The sequence below is a fragment of the Petromyzon marinus genome, chromosome 24 (genome assembly GCF_048934315.1).
Source record: "Petromyzon marinus isolate PM22_M1 ecotype Great Lakes invasive population chromosome 24, UKy_Petmar_22M1.pri1.0, whole genome shotgun sequence".
NCBI lineage: Eukaryota > Metazoa > Chordata > Hyperoartia > Petromyzontiformes > Petromyzontidae > Petromyzon > Petromyzon marinus.
The window spans coordinates 16,244,592-16,259,236 of record NC_133690.1 but is presented as its reverse complement, the minus strand read 5'-3'; the positions used below and the strand labels follow the sequence as shown (position 1 = coordinate 16,259,236).

Genomic DNA, 14,645 nt, shown 5'->3' with positions numbered 1-14,645 from the left:
CCCGTTAACATACCTGCCAATCCCTTATCAGTGCCTTTATTGGTCACCCCGTTAACATACCTGCCAATCCCTTATCAGTGCCTTTATTGGTCACCCCGTTAACATACCTGCCAATCCCTTATCAGTGCCTTTATTGGTCACCCCGTTAACATACCTGCCAATCCCTTATCAGTGCCTTTATTGGTCACCCCGTTAACATACCTGCCAATCCCTTATCAGTGCCTTTATTGGTCACCCCGTTAACATACCTGCCAATCCCTTATCAGTGCCTTTATTGGTCACCCCGTGCCCTTATAAATCTCAACGTTCATCCTACAAAGTCCCATCACAAGGGAGAAACGCAAGCAAATAGACAATTTGTTTTGCCCGTATTGAAACGGCTGTACTCCGTATGGACCTGAAAACTCAATTTCCATGTACAAGAATCTGGGGTAAATCGTATGGGTTGACAGGTTTAAGGTTGGGAGGTAATAAAAATAATTATCTTTAATCATAATGGTTTCTAAACAACACGGCTTCTGCTTGCTCAGGCAAATGTTGGGGGAAATTCCACATTCCTGAGCCAGTGTTGGAAATTCTACATTCCTATGACTGCTGTCAGTCTGTCTTTAGAAGGTAAAACACACACCAGCTGTTGGCCTCTCACCAAGTTTGCAGCGATACCAGATAACTCTATTTAAACTATGAACATTTTTTTAGAATTTACCAGGTAAAGTCCGCTCAGCTTTATAGCTCTTTTTCAAACGCGACCAGGCTTCAAACGATAGTTCAACAAAGTGGCTGATCATCTATACATTTATAGCAGCCAAATACTCTAAACGCACGTTGATTCTAAATGTGGAGGGGAAAACTCTGGAGGACCCGGAGTAGAATCCACACGACCACGGGGAGAGAGACACTGCAGACTCCAAATATACAGCAGCAGGCGTCAGGGTCAAATATGAACCCACGACCTCCTGTATACCGGGCGAGGTAGTTAACATCTCCTAGCCACCGTTTCACTAGAGCGTTCGTCAGCCCACTGGCATCGCGGAGCACTTTACACGTGATCACGGTTTGGGGCAGTGTTTACTTTCATCTGGAACATTTCGGAATGCTGTTTCTTGTAGTTATTTTGGCACGCCACACCCATGTGACCTAGCAGCATTACATTAAATATCGTGTAAGAAGTGAAGAACTAGTTTGAAGTGACACGTGGACGAGGGTTCAGGCTTACTGTACCACATTTATAGGACACTAAAGCGGGACACACGGTGAGCTGGAAGCCCCTTCCCCTCTGTTGGTACCACCCACTTTTACATAGCCACGCCCACTCAACTGCTAGCACCGTGCACATAGTGGATTCACTCCCCCTCAGGTGTGCCATGCCCACTACCCATAGGCCCTGCCTACTCCTCTGTCAGCCCCTACCACTGCCCAGGTAGCCCCACCCATTGTCGAGCACGAAGCCAGAACATTTTCAACTGTGACAAAATCTTGACTTTTGTAGAATCTTCCGTACACCAGGACAGACCTTCTGAAACCAACAGGACTGCCTCGGCCAAATTAGTAGATTTGGTAGCTTTACGCTATGGGTCATCGTCGAGTGGTGTCAAATGAAATTGCACGTGAGGTGGCCAGGTGATATCCGGCTCATGCTATTGGGCAGTCGGCAGAGCTACCTGGGTAGTGGGTGCCGGGCTACCTGAGTAGTGGGTGGGGCCTGTGATCAGTGGGCGGGGCCTACATCAGAGAGAACGAATCCACTCGCTGTGTGGGTGGGGATAGTGCTGAGAGTAGGCATGGCCGAGTGAAAGTGGGCGGTGGTGATAAAGGGTATATCAGCTCACCACGTGTCCCGGTTGAACCTCCCAAAAATTTGGTAGCATGATCATCATCATCGTCATCATCGACGCCGCCCTCACCTCGTTATCGTAGTGCCAGGGCGGCGTGAGGAAGGACATCACGGGCAGGAAGGCCGTGATCTGCATCCACCGAACAAACAGCATCTTCTCCGGAGGCGGCCCTCGGCTCGCTGTGCCTCCTGCCCAAACGCGTCGGCGGGAACAAGTTCAATACCCCCCCCCCCTCCCCGATTGCCTCTCAGCACGCAACAGCAGCCGCAGCAATGGACAGGTATACTCGTTCGAGGAACGTACGTCCATAACTACAGCAAACAGGTAAACCAATGGTAATGAGGTTTTTGATGATGAGGGTACCGGTGATGTCTCCTAAATATAACACGAAATATTTCCAATGGAAAATCCACTTATCTACAATTACTTTAGTTTATTTTTTATGTAACCAACCGTGCTACTTGGAGGTGCGGGGAAGGACAACAAACTATACACAAAAATCAGTTTTAAGGAAATTAGTTTTCAATCTTGATTTAAAAGCACATAGTTCTAGTGGCGTCCTAATATGGGAAGGAAGAGCGTTCCAGACGGCCGCAGGAACGCATCTGAAAGCGCGCGATGCGGTGACCATCTATGTTTGATGGCCAGCCAAAAGCCGCTGCAGCGAGGATAAGGGGCCGTCCATAAATGACGTCACGCGATTTTTGACGATTTTTGACCCCCCCCCCGCGTTACAAAAAGTCAGACCCCCTCAAATATGACGTCACAAAGCTCTGCCCCCCCCCAAGAAAATATAAACCATGCTTCAAATCGCTTTAAACTATTGTCATTATAGTGCGTATTTAATGTGGCGCTTCACTCTGATGTCGTAGGAGAATACATTTATTAAAAAGCCTATATAACTAAATAGAACGTGTTGTCTATATTTATTTACAGTTGCGCATTTTGATGTGACGTCACATTTCTCAACCCCCCCCATCGTCACACATCGTCACAAATGTCTGACCCCCCCCCCCCCATAGGTGCGTGACGTCATTTATGGACGGCCCCTAACCAGAGTTCGCGTGATAGGTTATGCTCAGCGAGGTATTGTGGCTAATTAGTGGCAATGGCAGTTGTAGTCCATCCGCGCTTTCGTTGTCACCGCCGAGGAAAGGAGAAATTCCGCGCGGAGTTCGCACAAAGCAGGGAAACAATCTCCACGTGTTCGAGAACGCCTTGCGGAGCGTGACACTGCAGAACTACTTGTGAGGTCCCTACAATTGCCGCTCATCCACGCCAGGTGGCGCCACGTTCTCACGCACGTTGCTGTGCTGGAAGAGGCGGTCATAACCTGGCAATCACACCGAAACATATCGTCCAAGTTGTTTAAGGTGATGTCTAACACGTGCGTCCCCCTCTGGTAGATTTTGCCAAGCAATGTTTTCGGTATATTTTTGCGTGTCGGAGTAACCCGAATGTCTGGAGAAAGAGAAAAAAACAAACCGCTCATAATAAACCACAACAGATGGAGCGCCGTACGGGCTTGCTATTGGTTATGTGATCCCTCCTTCACCACCACCACCGACCCGAATTGACCAGCGTGGGAAAGTATGGTCAAGCAAGCCCCATGACCGACACAGCGTGGTATAAGAGAGACCTTAATCCAGCACCGGACTGACAAAGGGAGTGTTGAGGTTATTTAAAGACTTGCCGTGTGCTGCTCCCTACAGACACCATCCGTGCATCTCGTGTTGGGGCGCGTGTGTACCAGAGAGTGTTGGCTACGCGGGGTGAGAACATCAGCGTTGGGAAAACAAAGGCGGCCGCGCGTGGTGTTGGCCACCCCACCGCCTTGTGTGCCATGCTACCCTTCATAGGTGCTCGTTGAAATCACTTGCCTCAACAAAGCCGATACGGGGGGGGGGGGTGGTATTTGTCGTTGTGTCTGTGTGCATGTGATAGGTGCTTTACTGCTTGGCCGCATAGAGGGGGGCTAAACGGGCACGACACGGGCTGGAGAAGAGATGGAGCTGATGCGGTACGGGAGGACGTGGAGCTGAGTGGACTTGCCGACGACTGGTACCAGCGGTGTCAAGATCGGCCTCTGTGGAGGAGGAGGCTCGTGAAGGACGCTGCTGCTGCTGGGCAGTTGGAGGCGGTCGCCCTCCAGCAACAACGGAGGGCAGAGGAGCGACGCTCACAACAACGAGCGGAGCGCCGAGTGGCTAAAATGCAGCAAGTTGGCACGGTAGAGGCACAGCTGGTGCATCTACCGGTCATCTCAGTTAACCCAAGGCACCTGGCTCTGTCCCGTGATCTGTCATCGAGCCTTCGACACTTCACATGGCCTCAAAGTGCACGTGGCCTGGCACAGGCGCCGTGCTGACGCCACCACTTAGTGGCGATTGGCGGTTGTTGTTGTTGTGTTGTGTGCTGTTGTGTGTGTGTGTGAGAGAGAGAGACTGCGTCATCTCTCACCCACGGCGTCGGGAATGAAGTAGCGGTATCCGTGCAGGCTGGCGAGGAGCGCCGACGGGATGAGCGCCCCAAGACCTCGAGGACCCCAGCTGGACTCCAGCGCTGGTAGCGCCACGTACAGCGGGAATTCGCTACTCCTGGAGGAGAGAGACAACTCGACTGAGCCTACGGCTGAGCAACCCGTGAGTGAGTCAGTCTGCCTCCGAGTGATTGGGTTAATGCTCGGGCAGTCTGCGAGTTTGTTCGTTGAGGAGTCAGTCTATTCGAACAATTCGTCAGTCTGTCAGTCGATGAGTGGGTTACCTTGTTTTTCAGTCAGTGAGTCGGTGAATGAATCACTCATTCAGTTAGCGAGCTAACAATCAGGGAGTCAGGCGGTCACTAACGATGAAGGAGACACACCTCTAATTGGCCTGTGGTCAGTACTTGATCTGCTATGCGGTGAGTTCCACAGTGAGTTGAAAGGTTGAGGGGTTTTGTAATTAGCGTGGCAACATGACAGATACCCGCAGACGAACGGACGGACACACCGATATGAAACGTCCTGAGAATTGTCATGGGTGCTACTGCGGGGCTTGCTTCAAGACTCAAAGTCACACCACCACGTGTTCAGTAATCACCGTCAATAAACGCCAAAGCGCCACTTACGGTAGGGCGAGCAAATGAGACACACATCCTGTTGTCTAACGTCTTAGCCAACGACGATGAGCACTTTCAAACCACGTTGGGCGTTAGGGTGGAGTGTTTATGAGCGATTAGGGGTGTATTGATTAGGGGTGTATTGATTCACACCTTCTATACCCCCTTCCCACCCCCTCCACTATCGTCACCCTGCAACCCCCCCACCCACCCCCATGATTCAAGCTCAAAACTTCATTTGTCTCGATCGTAGTGTCCGGTTCGTACCGCCTGCCTCGTTTTGATTGTTCTGCAGTGTTTGCGCGATTTGTTCGGATTGCCTGCCTTAGCTCGATTGTCCGTCTTGCTTGCACCCTTCCATAAACAAAATTGTCTGTCTCGATTGAACTCTCTCGTTTGTCTCATTCGTAATGCTTGCCTTCGTTTGCTCCGTCTAATGTCTCAAGTTTTTAAAACACGCATCGAATCGCGCGATGATTTTAAAATTTTCCCCGGCCGGGAATCTGGCTAGGGTCACTGGGTTCACAACGCAAGGTGCTGACCTCCGTTCCGCCCCCATCGCACGCCACCAAAATAAAGCACTGTTACAAACAGAACGTTGTTGTGACTGCAGCGCTAAACATTCACCCGCACAAAAAAGACAAAAACGACTAAAAGATCCTCTGTATAGCCTTTACCAAACTGTTGGGGTGAGTTCTGTTCGTGAGCAACTATGAAGGGCAGCACGGCATACAAGGGGATGGGTGGCCAGCACCACGTCCAGCTGCTAACTTCATCTCCCCAGTGATGATGTTTGCGCACCACACCACCTACTCATCTGAGGCTGAGTCGAGTCACTCAAGGGCCAGCAGGACCGGTTCAAATATTCGCCACCGTACTTCTGCCGCGAGCGAGAACCCAACTCGTCTCGCCGGGGACACAGCGCCGCACTAACTGCGGCGCCACCGCTCCCCCTGGCACCGCATGGCTGATCGCCCCACCTGCACGCGTCCGAGACGACGGTCCCGTTTCCGACGGCCATGGCGATCCGCGAGAACCTCCGCATGGCGTCATCGCCCCTCTCCTCTCCGCCCGCACCGCCGCGGCCTCCGCCCGCACCGCGGCACGGCGTGGCGGGGCCCGGGGGCTCGGTGCCGGCGAGCAGCAGGGAGAGGCGGCCGGCGCCCGTCCACGAGAGGGCCGCGCCGGCGTGCGACTCGAGCCAGCGCCACGCCATCTCCCGCGTCACGTCCAGCTGGAGGGACAGGCGGCCGTCGCGTCGCACCAGCTGGGGCACCTGCAAGACGCACGGGGCAAGACGCACGGGGCAAGACGCATGGGGTAAGACGCGCGGGGCAAGACGCACGGGCAAAAGACGCACGAGGCAAGACGCACGGGGCAAGACGCACGGGGCAAGACACACGGGGCAAGACACACAGGGTAAGATGCATGGGGCAAGACGCGTGGGGTAAGACGCACGGGGTAAGACGCGCGGGGTAAGACGCACGGGGTAAGACGCACGGGACAAGACGCACAGGGTGAGATGCGCGGGGTAAGACACGTGGGATAAGACGCGTGGGGTGGTAGAGGCGGCGTCGTTATCGGCGCTGCGGTCGTGGATCCTGGCGCCAGCGTTGTCGTGATTGTCATAATCGTCATCATCAGCATTTACGTCGCTGTCATCGGAATAGACGATGGGTGTGAACGTTATTTCGCCTGGGGCTGGGATAAAAAATGACACAAGGTTGCCTCCAGCAGAGCGCGTGGCAGGCTGATGACCTCAAGTGCACAGGTTCAAGTTTTGCGTTAGTCTTACCATGCACAAAAAGGGATGGAGAAACGTGCAGCAGATGGTGATGATGCAACCTACAGATCATCGTAAATTAAGTAGGCAACCAATTCATGAGAACTCAACAATCAGTGGTTGCCCTCTGCAGGAAATACTTTCCCCCACCCCCGCCATAGGAGCGTGGAATGACATGCCCGGCGCTGGAGAATGATATTTTTTTTAGTACCGCGTCTCCTCCGTGGGGCGCGGGATCCGAAACCCACAGCTGCTCTGTGTCGCGGCTCCTCAGGCTGGTGTCGAACTCGGGGTTGTCGGCTCGGAGGAACGGAGAGGCGGCCACGCACAGCGACACGCCGGCCGGCAGTGGAGTGGATGCCGGGTCGACCGCCTTCACCAACAGCTCGCACGACAAAACAACAGCAAATATAGTCACGCGTATTTATCAAATACGGAAGCTGGCGGATAGCTTCCCCACCCGATGCGAATGTGGAGTTTGCATTCACTGGCTTTGGGACATAAATGGGAAGGAGCAATGCAACATTTTTATTTCATTGAGAAATGGTTCCTGGCATTGAGTTTTCACTCCTACTGTAGCAAACAAACAAATAAATAAATAAATAGATGGATAGATAGATAAATAAGCAACTCGACGAGGAACTGGCCACGAACATTCCTGTGCAGGAGTCTTACGACTCAGTCCCTAACCTGCACGCCACTAACATTATTAACATGTATTATGGGATGTCCAGTTGGTTCTAGATTTAAAGCTTTCGTGACTGCAAAGATCCATACTCTTTCGTTCCACCTGATGAAGGCCGCTTGTGTTGTGGCCGAAACGTCGTGATTTTTGTTGTTTTAATTTTTTACCTACTTGACTTTACCGAATAGAACCAAAGAGTATGTCCAGTTGGATTTTGGATAATAAATAAATATTAATCAATAGCATGCCAAAGCACTGAATAGCAACAATAACGTTCTAAGTCCCATTAACGTATGTGCCTTCCAGACCAATGTTTTGCAGCAGCGTTTGTTCAAACAGGAGGGCACGCTGTGGACTGCTTTTCGGCTTTGTAGGTCTCATCAGCAGTGTGGCCCGTTCGACAAACGCTGCCGGGGGGAAAAATATTGTTCCCGGAATGCCGATAAGGTGACAGCCCTAAATGGAATTTCATTTTATTTTTTTGCTGGTAAAATAGACACGTGGTATTTAATAACGCATCTCGTGATTTACTTTGCCGTGTTTTATCGACCGCATTCGCTTTTGATAAGTGCGATGCTTATGGCCAAACGAGCATTCATTATTTACAACGTGGTGTGGGCTAATGCACGAGGCCGTCGGACATACACACACACACAAATCGTCATCGCTTAGAAGGTAAAGGAGCAGCCCTGCAATTACCTGCTTAAGCCACTGCTGGCAGAACAGAGGAAGTTTAATACAGCCCCTCCAGAGGATTGTTTGACCTACTCTTCCACACTGCATGGAAGAGATGAGAGTACCCACACTTTACATCCCCACACGCGACCTGTCTGAACGTTGAGCTTCTTTCGCACCATACGTAGCCAACCGTGCTCATCGGAGGTGCAGGGGAAGGACAATAAACTAAAACACAAAACGCTATTTTAAAGAGATGCGCTTTCTCTCTAGATTTAAAAGCGCACGGCTCCAGTGGCTTCGTGTTGGGGTCCACCACACTGCCTCCTGCCGTGCCAGGAGGTAGAATCTAACCGGCGACCTTCCAGATTGCCAGTCCAGCGTGCCATCCAGTACACCACAATATTTCATCGCTTAAGGGGTACAATATTGTTGTCTGGTCATGATGCCCAGTGAGGTGAGGTTTTGTTTTATATAGCCTCTTCACACCAGCAAAGTAATACGTTTATCAGCGGAGGGAATGTGCGATTTGCCACACGAGTTTGTGACTTACTCGGGTTACGCGGCCGAGAGACGTCGCTGTAAAACAACAACAGCCGCTAAAGCAACATCACCACACACCCGTGCCAGGCTAGGTGAACTTTGAGGCCGTGTGAAGTGTCACACCCTCGCTGGCAGCAGGTCAAGGATCAGACCCACGTGTCACAGGTTGACTGACTGAGATGACGGTCAGATGCTCCACCTGCGTTGCCCGGTGTGCCACCTCGCGAGGTTTTAGTCGCCCCGGGGCTTTGCTCGTTGTTGTGAGCGTCACTCTCTCCTTTGACCCTCATATGTAGACATGTGCAACGACAAAGATCCCCCGTACTGTGTAGCCCAGGGGTAAGCAACCAAAACGCAACATGAAGAGCCATTTCTTTTCGAATTCGGTAAAAAAAATGTTTTCAAGCGCCGCGATGCACTGTGTGGTGAATACGAGAGACGGTGGTCCTGAATAAATAACGCCACGAAACAGTCCTTGATGAGCCACAGGTTGCCGACCCCTGCCCCTGGCAAACTGGACGGGCCTCCATGGTCAGGGGTCTGCAACCAAAATAAGAAGAAGAGGCATTTTTTGTTCGAATTTCTAAGAGCCGCGTGGGGCTCCAGAGCCAGCAGGTTGCCGACCCCCTGGCATGGGCTTGGAGAGTGAAGGGCCAAGCGCCGTTAGTTGAACCGCTTCTGGTGCGATGGGGCCGCACTACTACGCGACAGCCCGCCGTGTGAATGTGGGGAGCGGCAGACCGTGGCGGCTTGCCCTGCGCGCACCGGAGCAGGAAGGCTGTCACGCGGCTATGTGCGCTTACGTGCGCTCGCACGCAATATTACAATGACGAACATGTTCACTTACTCGTTCGTGTGTTTTCTTCTTTTTCTTCTTGCATGTCTGGCGCTCTGACCATGCGGCACCCGCGTGCAAAAGCATTCGCGAAATAAACAAGCGCCGTTAGCAGCGGCGTTGCACCTATCGGGGGCGGCTCACCGGCCCTGCCGTCGCCGCCCGTGGCAGATGTGCGGCCGCCTCCCCCAGGCTGATGACGCTGTCTCCCATGGCGTGCTTGTGGAGCTTCCTTGCCAGCCCACGCACGGCCCTGTGGAGCGCGGCAGGGTCGGCCGGGACACGTGGCAGGTGCCACAGGAGGCTCCTACGGTCGGCACGGCCACGGATCGCCAGCACGGGGGTCGGTCGCGGGGGGTGGGGGGGGGCACAAGCTACAGGTGGCGCTGGTCACAGGTGTAACAAAGATTAAGCCATAACTCTGAACAGATCACTATGACTTTAGAAAGCACAAGGCTGGCCAGAGGTTCAAATCCTGTAACGGCGCAACAGACGGCGCATTCACCCCTTGCGTGGAGGGAACCGCGTCCGGGGGAAATACGCCACGGTGGAGGTCCCATCAAGCAGTACATTTGTCTGTTTAATCTACCAAACATCTCCTGGTTTGGCCGGGACAAACCAGAAAGTCTGTCCCAGTGTCCAAATGTATACAGTATGTAGAAACATTGGGATTTTTATTTTTGGGAGCTTGGGGAGGGGAATAGGCGGGGGCCTGTGTCAGAAAAGGGCCAATCCGCTGTGTGGGCTGTGCTAGTAATTGAATGGGCGTGGCCTGGTTAAAAGTGGGCGGGGCTGACGAGGTGAAGGGAGAGGCTGCCGGCTCGTCACGTGTTCCTCGTGAGCTTAACAGAAATGTAAAACAATAATCGTGAGCATCTTTGTGGCGACTGCAAGTAACAAAGCATTTATATTTTAATATGTTAATAATTATCATAAAAAGTAACTAGATAAAACACATTCCTGCGGAGGGAGCTCGTAGGAACGTTGGGTTGCTCGGTCAATAGCCAGGGTCAACGGCGGCACCACGTGGTGTATTCAGCACAATATGCCCGACTGTGAGGGCGGGCACAAGCCGGCGTGAGTAGGTTAAACGTTGAGTTGTATAAGGGCACCACGGGGTGACCAGCCCCTCCCCACCCAGCCCCACCCCTCCCACCCCCCACTCAGCCCCACCCTCCCCACCCAGTCCCTCCCTCCCCACTCTCCCCTCCCCACGCAGCCCCTCCCCACGCAGCCCCTCCCCACGCAGCCCCTCCCCACCCTCCCCACCCTGCCCCTCCCTCCCCACCCAGCCCCTCCCCACCCTCCCCTCTCCACCCAGCCCCACCCCTCCCATTTGTGGATGCACGACGGACGGACGGACACAATAATCCCCTGTGGGCTGGTGGTGTAACCAGGAGGTTCCTACCAGTATAATACATTTAACCAAGGCTCCTGAAATGATGCACCCCCAGAAGGCCTTGTGGTTGACGGGACAGATTTATCAAGGAAAAATAATGTCTGCCTATTTATTTTGCAGCCAGAAATGTTTCAGGCCTTCACAGTCTCTGGACATCATTGTTTTGCCGAGACCTAACGCTGCGTGTTCCGTCGTGCCCTGTGCACTGTGCAGCGCCCGTTACCAGAGGAGGTCTGGAAGGGGAGCCGAATCCGGAGCCGCGTAGAACCTGGACCGCATGCCCCTGTGCACGGCCCGAACGTCGCGAGCCGCACACACCGAGTACAGGAGTCTCCGGTGACCTCCAGATGACCCCACAGACGACCCCGCGACCTCCGTATCCCTGGACTCCACCGCTCTCAGGCACAGCTCGGAGTCCCCTCCGTTGGTGTTGGGGGACGTGGGGATGAGGACGGGGATCCCGTCCGTGACAAACAGAGCCACACCTGGAATATCAAAGAGCAGAGCGGGCGGGGAGGGAAGCAGAGTGAGACGAGATGGAAGACATAGGATGGTGCAGTGTTCTTCATTGCAAGTCCCACGGGCCACGGGCAGCACCTGGTGGTCTTTCGTGCTCATGTGTGGCCCCCGACAATACATAACACGTGAAAACATCGTGCTGTCAACGCCCAATGTGTGGTGGCGAAAGTGTCCCACCCCTGGAAATGTGTGAAGAACGCTGAGTTAGTGTGGAGAGTGGAGCAACGCTAGCTGGGAGGTGGGAGAGTGCGGGGAGGGGAGTAGAGTGAGACGAGAGGGTATAGGTTAGGATAGTGAGATGAGAGGAAGGCAGGGGCGAGTCCATGGAGGATCTGGAAGTCGGCGAGTGCGATCTTGAAGTTGATCTGAGACTGGATCGGGAGGGTGCCAGTCGTGGGATCGGATGTGGTCTCATTCACGGATGCGGGTGAGAAGTCTGTCAGTCGCATTTTGGATCATCCGCTGAGCGGAGGTGGGGGATTTGTGGAGGTTGTCGCGGAGGGAGTTGTCGGGGAGTCAAATTGGGATGTAATCGAGGCAATCACGAGGGGGTCAGCGAGAGTGGGGGGTGGGGGGGGGTAAGGAATTGGACTATTCGCGGGAGATGTATGTACGTTGAACTTATTTCGCACCGTACGTAGCCAACGGTGATAATCGGACGTGCGAAACGAGAAGAGAGATGAAATGGCCGGTCCCATCCACTAGTCACCGCATGGTCACCCAACATCTCCCGCTCGGTCACTCAGTCGCCCACAGCTGTTGACGCAGATGTGCACCGCGATTTTGCTTGAATGTCTCACGTGACGGGACAATCGCTTGCGGGCGAGGGAGGGAGAGAGCGGAGGCGCGTGCAGGGAGGATCGAGTGACGTGCGCTGCCGCAAGAGAAAGTTAAAAATAAAAGGAACTTCTCCGTATTCATGTCTGGAAGCAGCATATTACCGGCAGCTGTGCCCCCCCCCACCCCGCCGCCCCCCCAGCCTTGCAGCTGATTAACGCAGGGACCCCCCCCCCGCCGCCAGGGAACCACCACCATAAACGTTCACGAAATTCCTTTCTTCCCTGGGTGTGGTGTTTGTTGAAATGTTTAACGTTAAAGACCCCAGCGATGCGATGTCGCCATTCGCAAGCTGGTGGCCTCGTGAGCCGAGTTCATCCATTTGTCCATAAGGTCGATAATATTACTTAAAGTCCCCTTGTCGATCCACTGCTGGACGATGGCCTCCTAACACCGTGTCGGCCATGGGAGAGGCGTTAAATTGGCCATACTTCACCACGTTCTTCAGCTTGGGTTGGTGTCGGGGTTGGCCCAGGACTGGTTCGGTTCGGATCGGATGTCACTTGCTGCCAGTCATAGCCGTGGCTGGGAATCAAACTCGGCTCGCCGGGGTTCAGACCGCCGTGTGCCATCCACCCCGTCGCCGTTCCAATACAACCAGCATGATCTCGTTACAACGTGACTTCAAAGCACGTCTAACATCCCAAATATAGGGCAGTTACTCATTGTTTTTTTCGGTAAATGAGTAATTTTATGCAGTCACGAAAGCTTTAATACTCTATTATAGGGCAGTTACCTTTATTTAACATATGACCCTAGGACTGAACAGCTCTTCATTTAAAGTAATGAAAGCATCTGGGCCGCGTGTCCTCTGGCTGTTTGCGATGAGTACGAATCTGCGTCCATCAGATCAAAGAGACTTTACAATTCACAAAGAGGAGCGATCTCGTGATGCCATTACCCGGTTTGGCCGATACTTTCTATCACCACCCTATTTCTCATTAATGCCAATTTAGGACTGGTATTGAGGAGGGTCCTGATACATTGAGATATTTGGCCAATTCCAAGTGACGGGTTTTTGGCTTCGTGCTGGAAGGACAGCGAAGAACCCGGAGAAAACCCACCGCACATACGAGGAGATGACACTCAAAGTTCTGCACAGATTGATTTAATAATTAATTAATTCTGCTGCCACCTCATTGGCCCAAGCTTACAAAGCATGGTTAATCAACTTAGGTTATTCATAATACAGTTTTTTTTGGGGTTAGATCGCAATGTATCAAAACATCCCAATGTTAAAAAAACCCTGTACTATGGATATTGGTCGCGAAAGCCTTCGTGTTAAATCAACTTAGGTTGTGTAAAACCGCATAGCAACATCGGTCTCCTTACTGGCAGAATCTACCCATCTGTGAAACATAGCGGCTCCTTCTTAGCGCTATGGGGATGGCTCAAACAGCAAACGTACGAACTTGTCCACGTTACTATATTTTTGGTAATTATCATTATTTATCCAAAAATCAGACGCCAAAGAATGATTGGGCAACAGAAGCCGATTCGATCCCCCAGAGGTTTACGCGATGGATTTAACATGTAGTCTTTTGCGATCAATATAATCCATAATGTTTTTTGTGGGTTAGATCGCGTAAATATATATGCGTCGTTAAACCCGCCACCACCCGACAGCCAATTAGTAAGATTTGTCACGTAGACAGAACTTGTCAATTCGTTACTAGCACAGCAAACCGGTGTGTTGGAGAGCAAATCCACATTTACAATCTGAGTACGACGTTTCACCAATGAAACCGGCATCATCAGGCGGCAGCCAGATTTGTGGATAAATCCTCCCTGTTTCGTTCCTTAACAAACGTCTCTGTGTGTGCGCAAAACACGTCATCCCAACGGCTGGATGGTATCTTAGGGGGTCCCGCCGAGCGTGAGTAAGCGGTTGAGTAGGCTCGGAATTCTCTCTCTCTACATTAAGGCACCGCTGGGGGGTAACGTGATGCCCGCGTCTTGGCGTTGACCACAATTCTGTGGCGGGGGAGGGAATGTGGAAAGTGCGGGAGGGCACGCGGTGGGAGGGGAGGGTGGTGTAAGTCGTCTGTGTGAGTCCACCCTTGCTGTGCAGAGATTGTAGAGAGGAACACAATCCACTTCGGGTTTTCAGCCTCGGATGATGCAGTGCAGGTGGATAGTGGATATCAGCAATGAAAACAAACATCTCCAATCCAGGATCAGATTAAGTTTTGATAGGGGCCCAGGGCTGTAATAGCTTTGATGGGTGTTCCTCCTTGTATCTTCAATTCCTTCCTTGGCCTGTATAAGCACCACTCACCCCAAAGGCAAACACTGCGATGTTATTCACCTTGGTTATTTCAGTTCGTTTTTTTTACGTGATATACGAATTGTAAAGCAAAAGCAAAGGTAACACGATGGTTTGGAGGACGTATTCGCCGAACCGTTGATGGACCGTGGCTGATAATGATGATGTT

The 14,645-nt window shown here is 52.4% G+C and overlaps 1 protein-coding gene across 4 annotated transcripts in view; it reads right to left on the bottom strand.

Moving 5' to 3' along the window:
• Positions 1–14,645, bottom strand: part of LOC116945617 (SITS-binding protein-like) — a 35,338-nt gene that overhangs the window by 8,579 nt on the left and 12,114 nt on the right. For 2 of the 4 annotated variants that reach the window (XM_032960097.2, XM_032960100.2), the window contains exons 3-8: positions 11,078–11,339; positions 9,600–9,762; positions 6,929–7,102; positions 5,915–6,210; positions 4,296–4,432; positions 1,905–2,023 (exon numbers count right to left, since the gene is read on the bottom strand). In XM_032960097.2, coding sequence (XP_032815988.1) covers positions 1,905–2,023; positions 4,296–4,432; positions 5,915–6,210; positions 6,929–7,102; positions 9,600–9,762; positions 11,078–11,339 — 1,151 coding nt within the window. The remainder of the gene's footprint in view (positions 1–1,904; positions 2,024–4,295; positions 4,433–5,914; positions 6,211–6,928; positions 7,103–9,599; positions 9,763–11,077; positions 11,340–14,645) is intronic. The other 2 variants (XM_032960101.2, XM_032960099.2) reach the window with 2 other exon arrangements.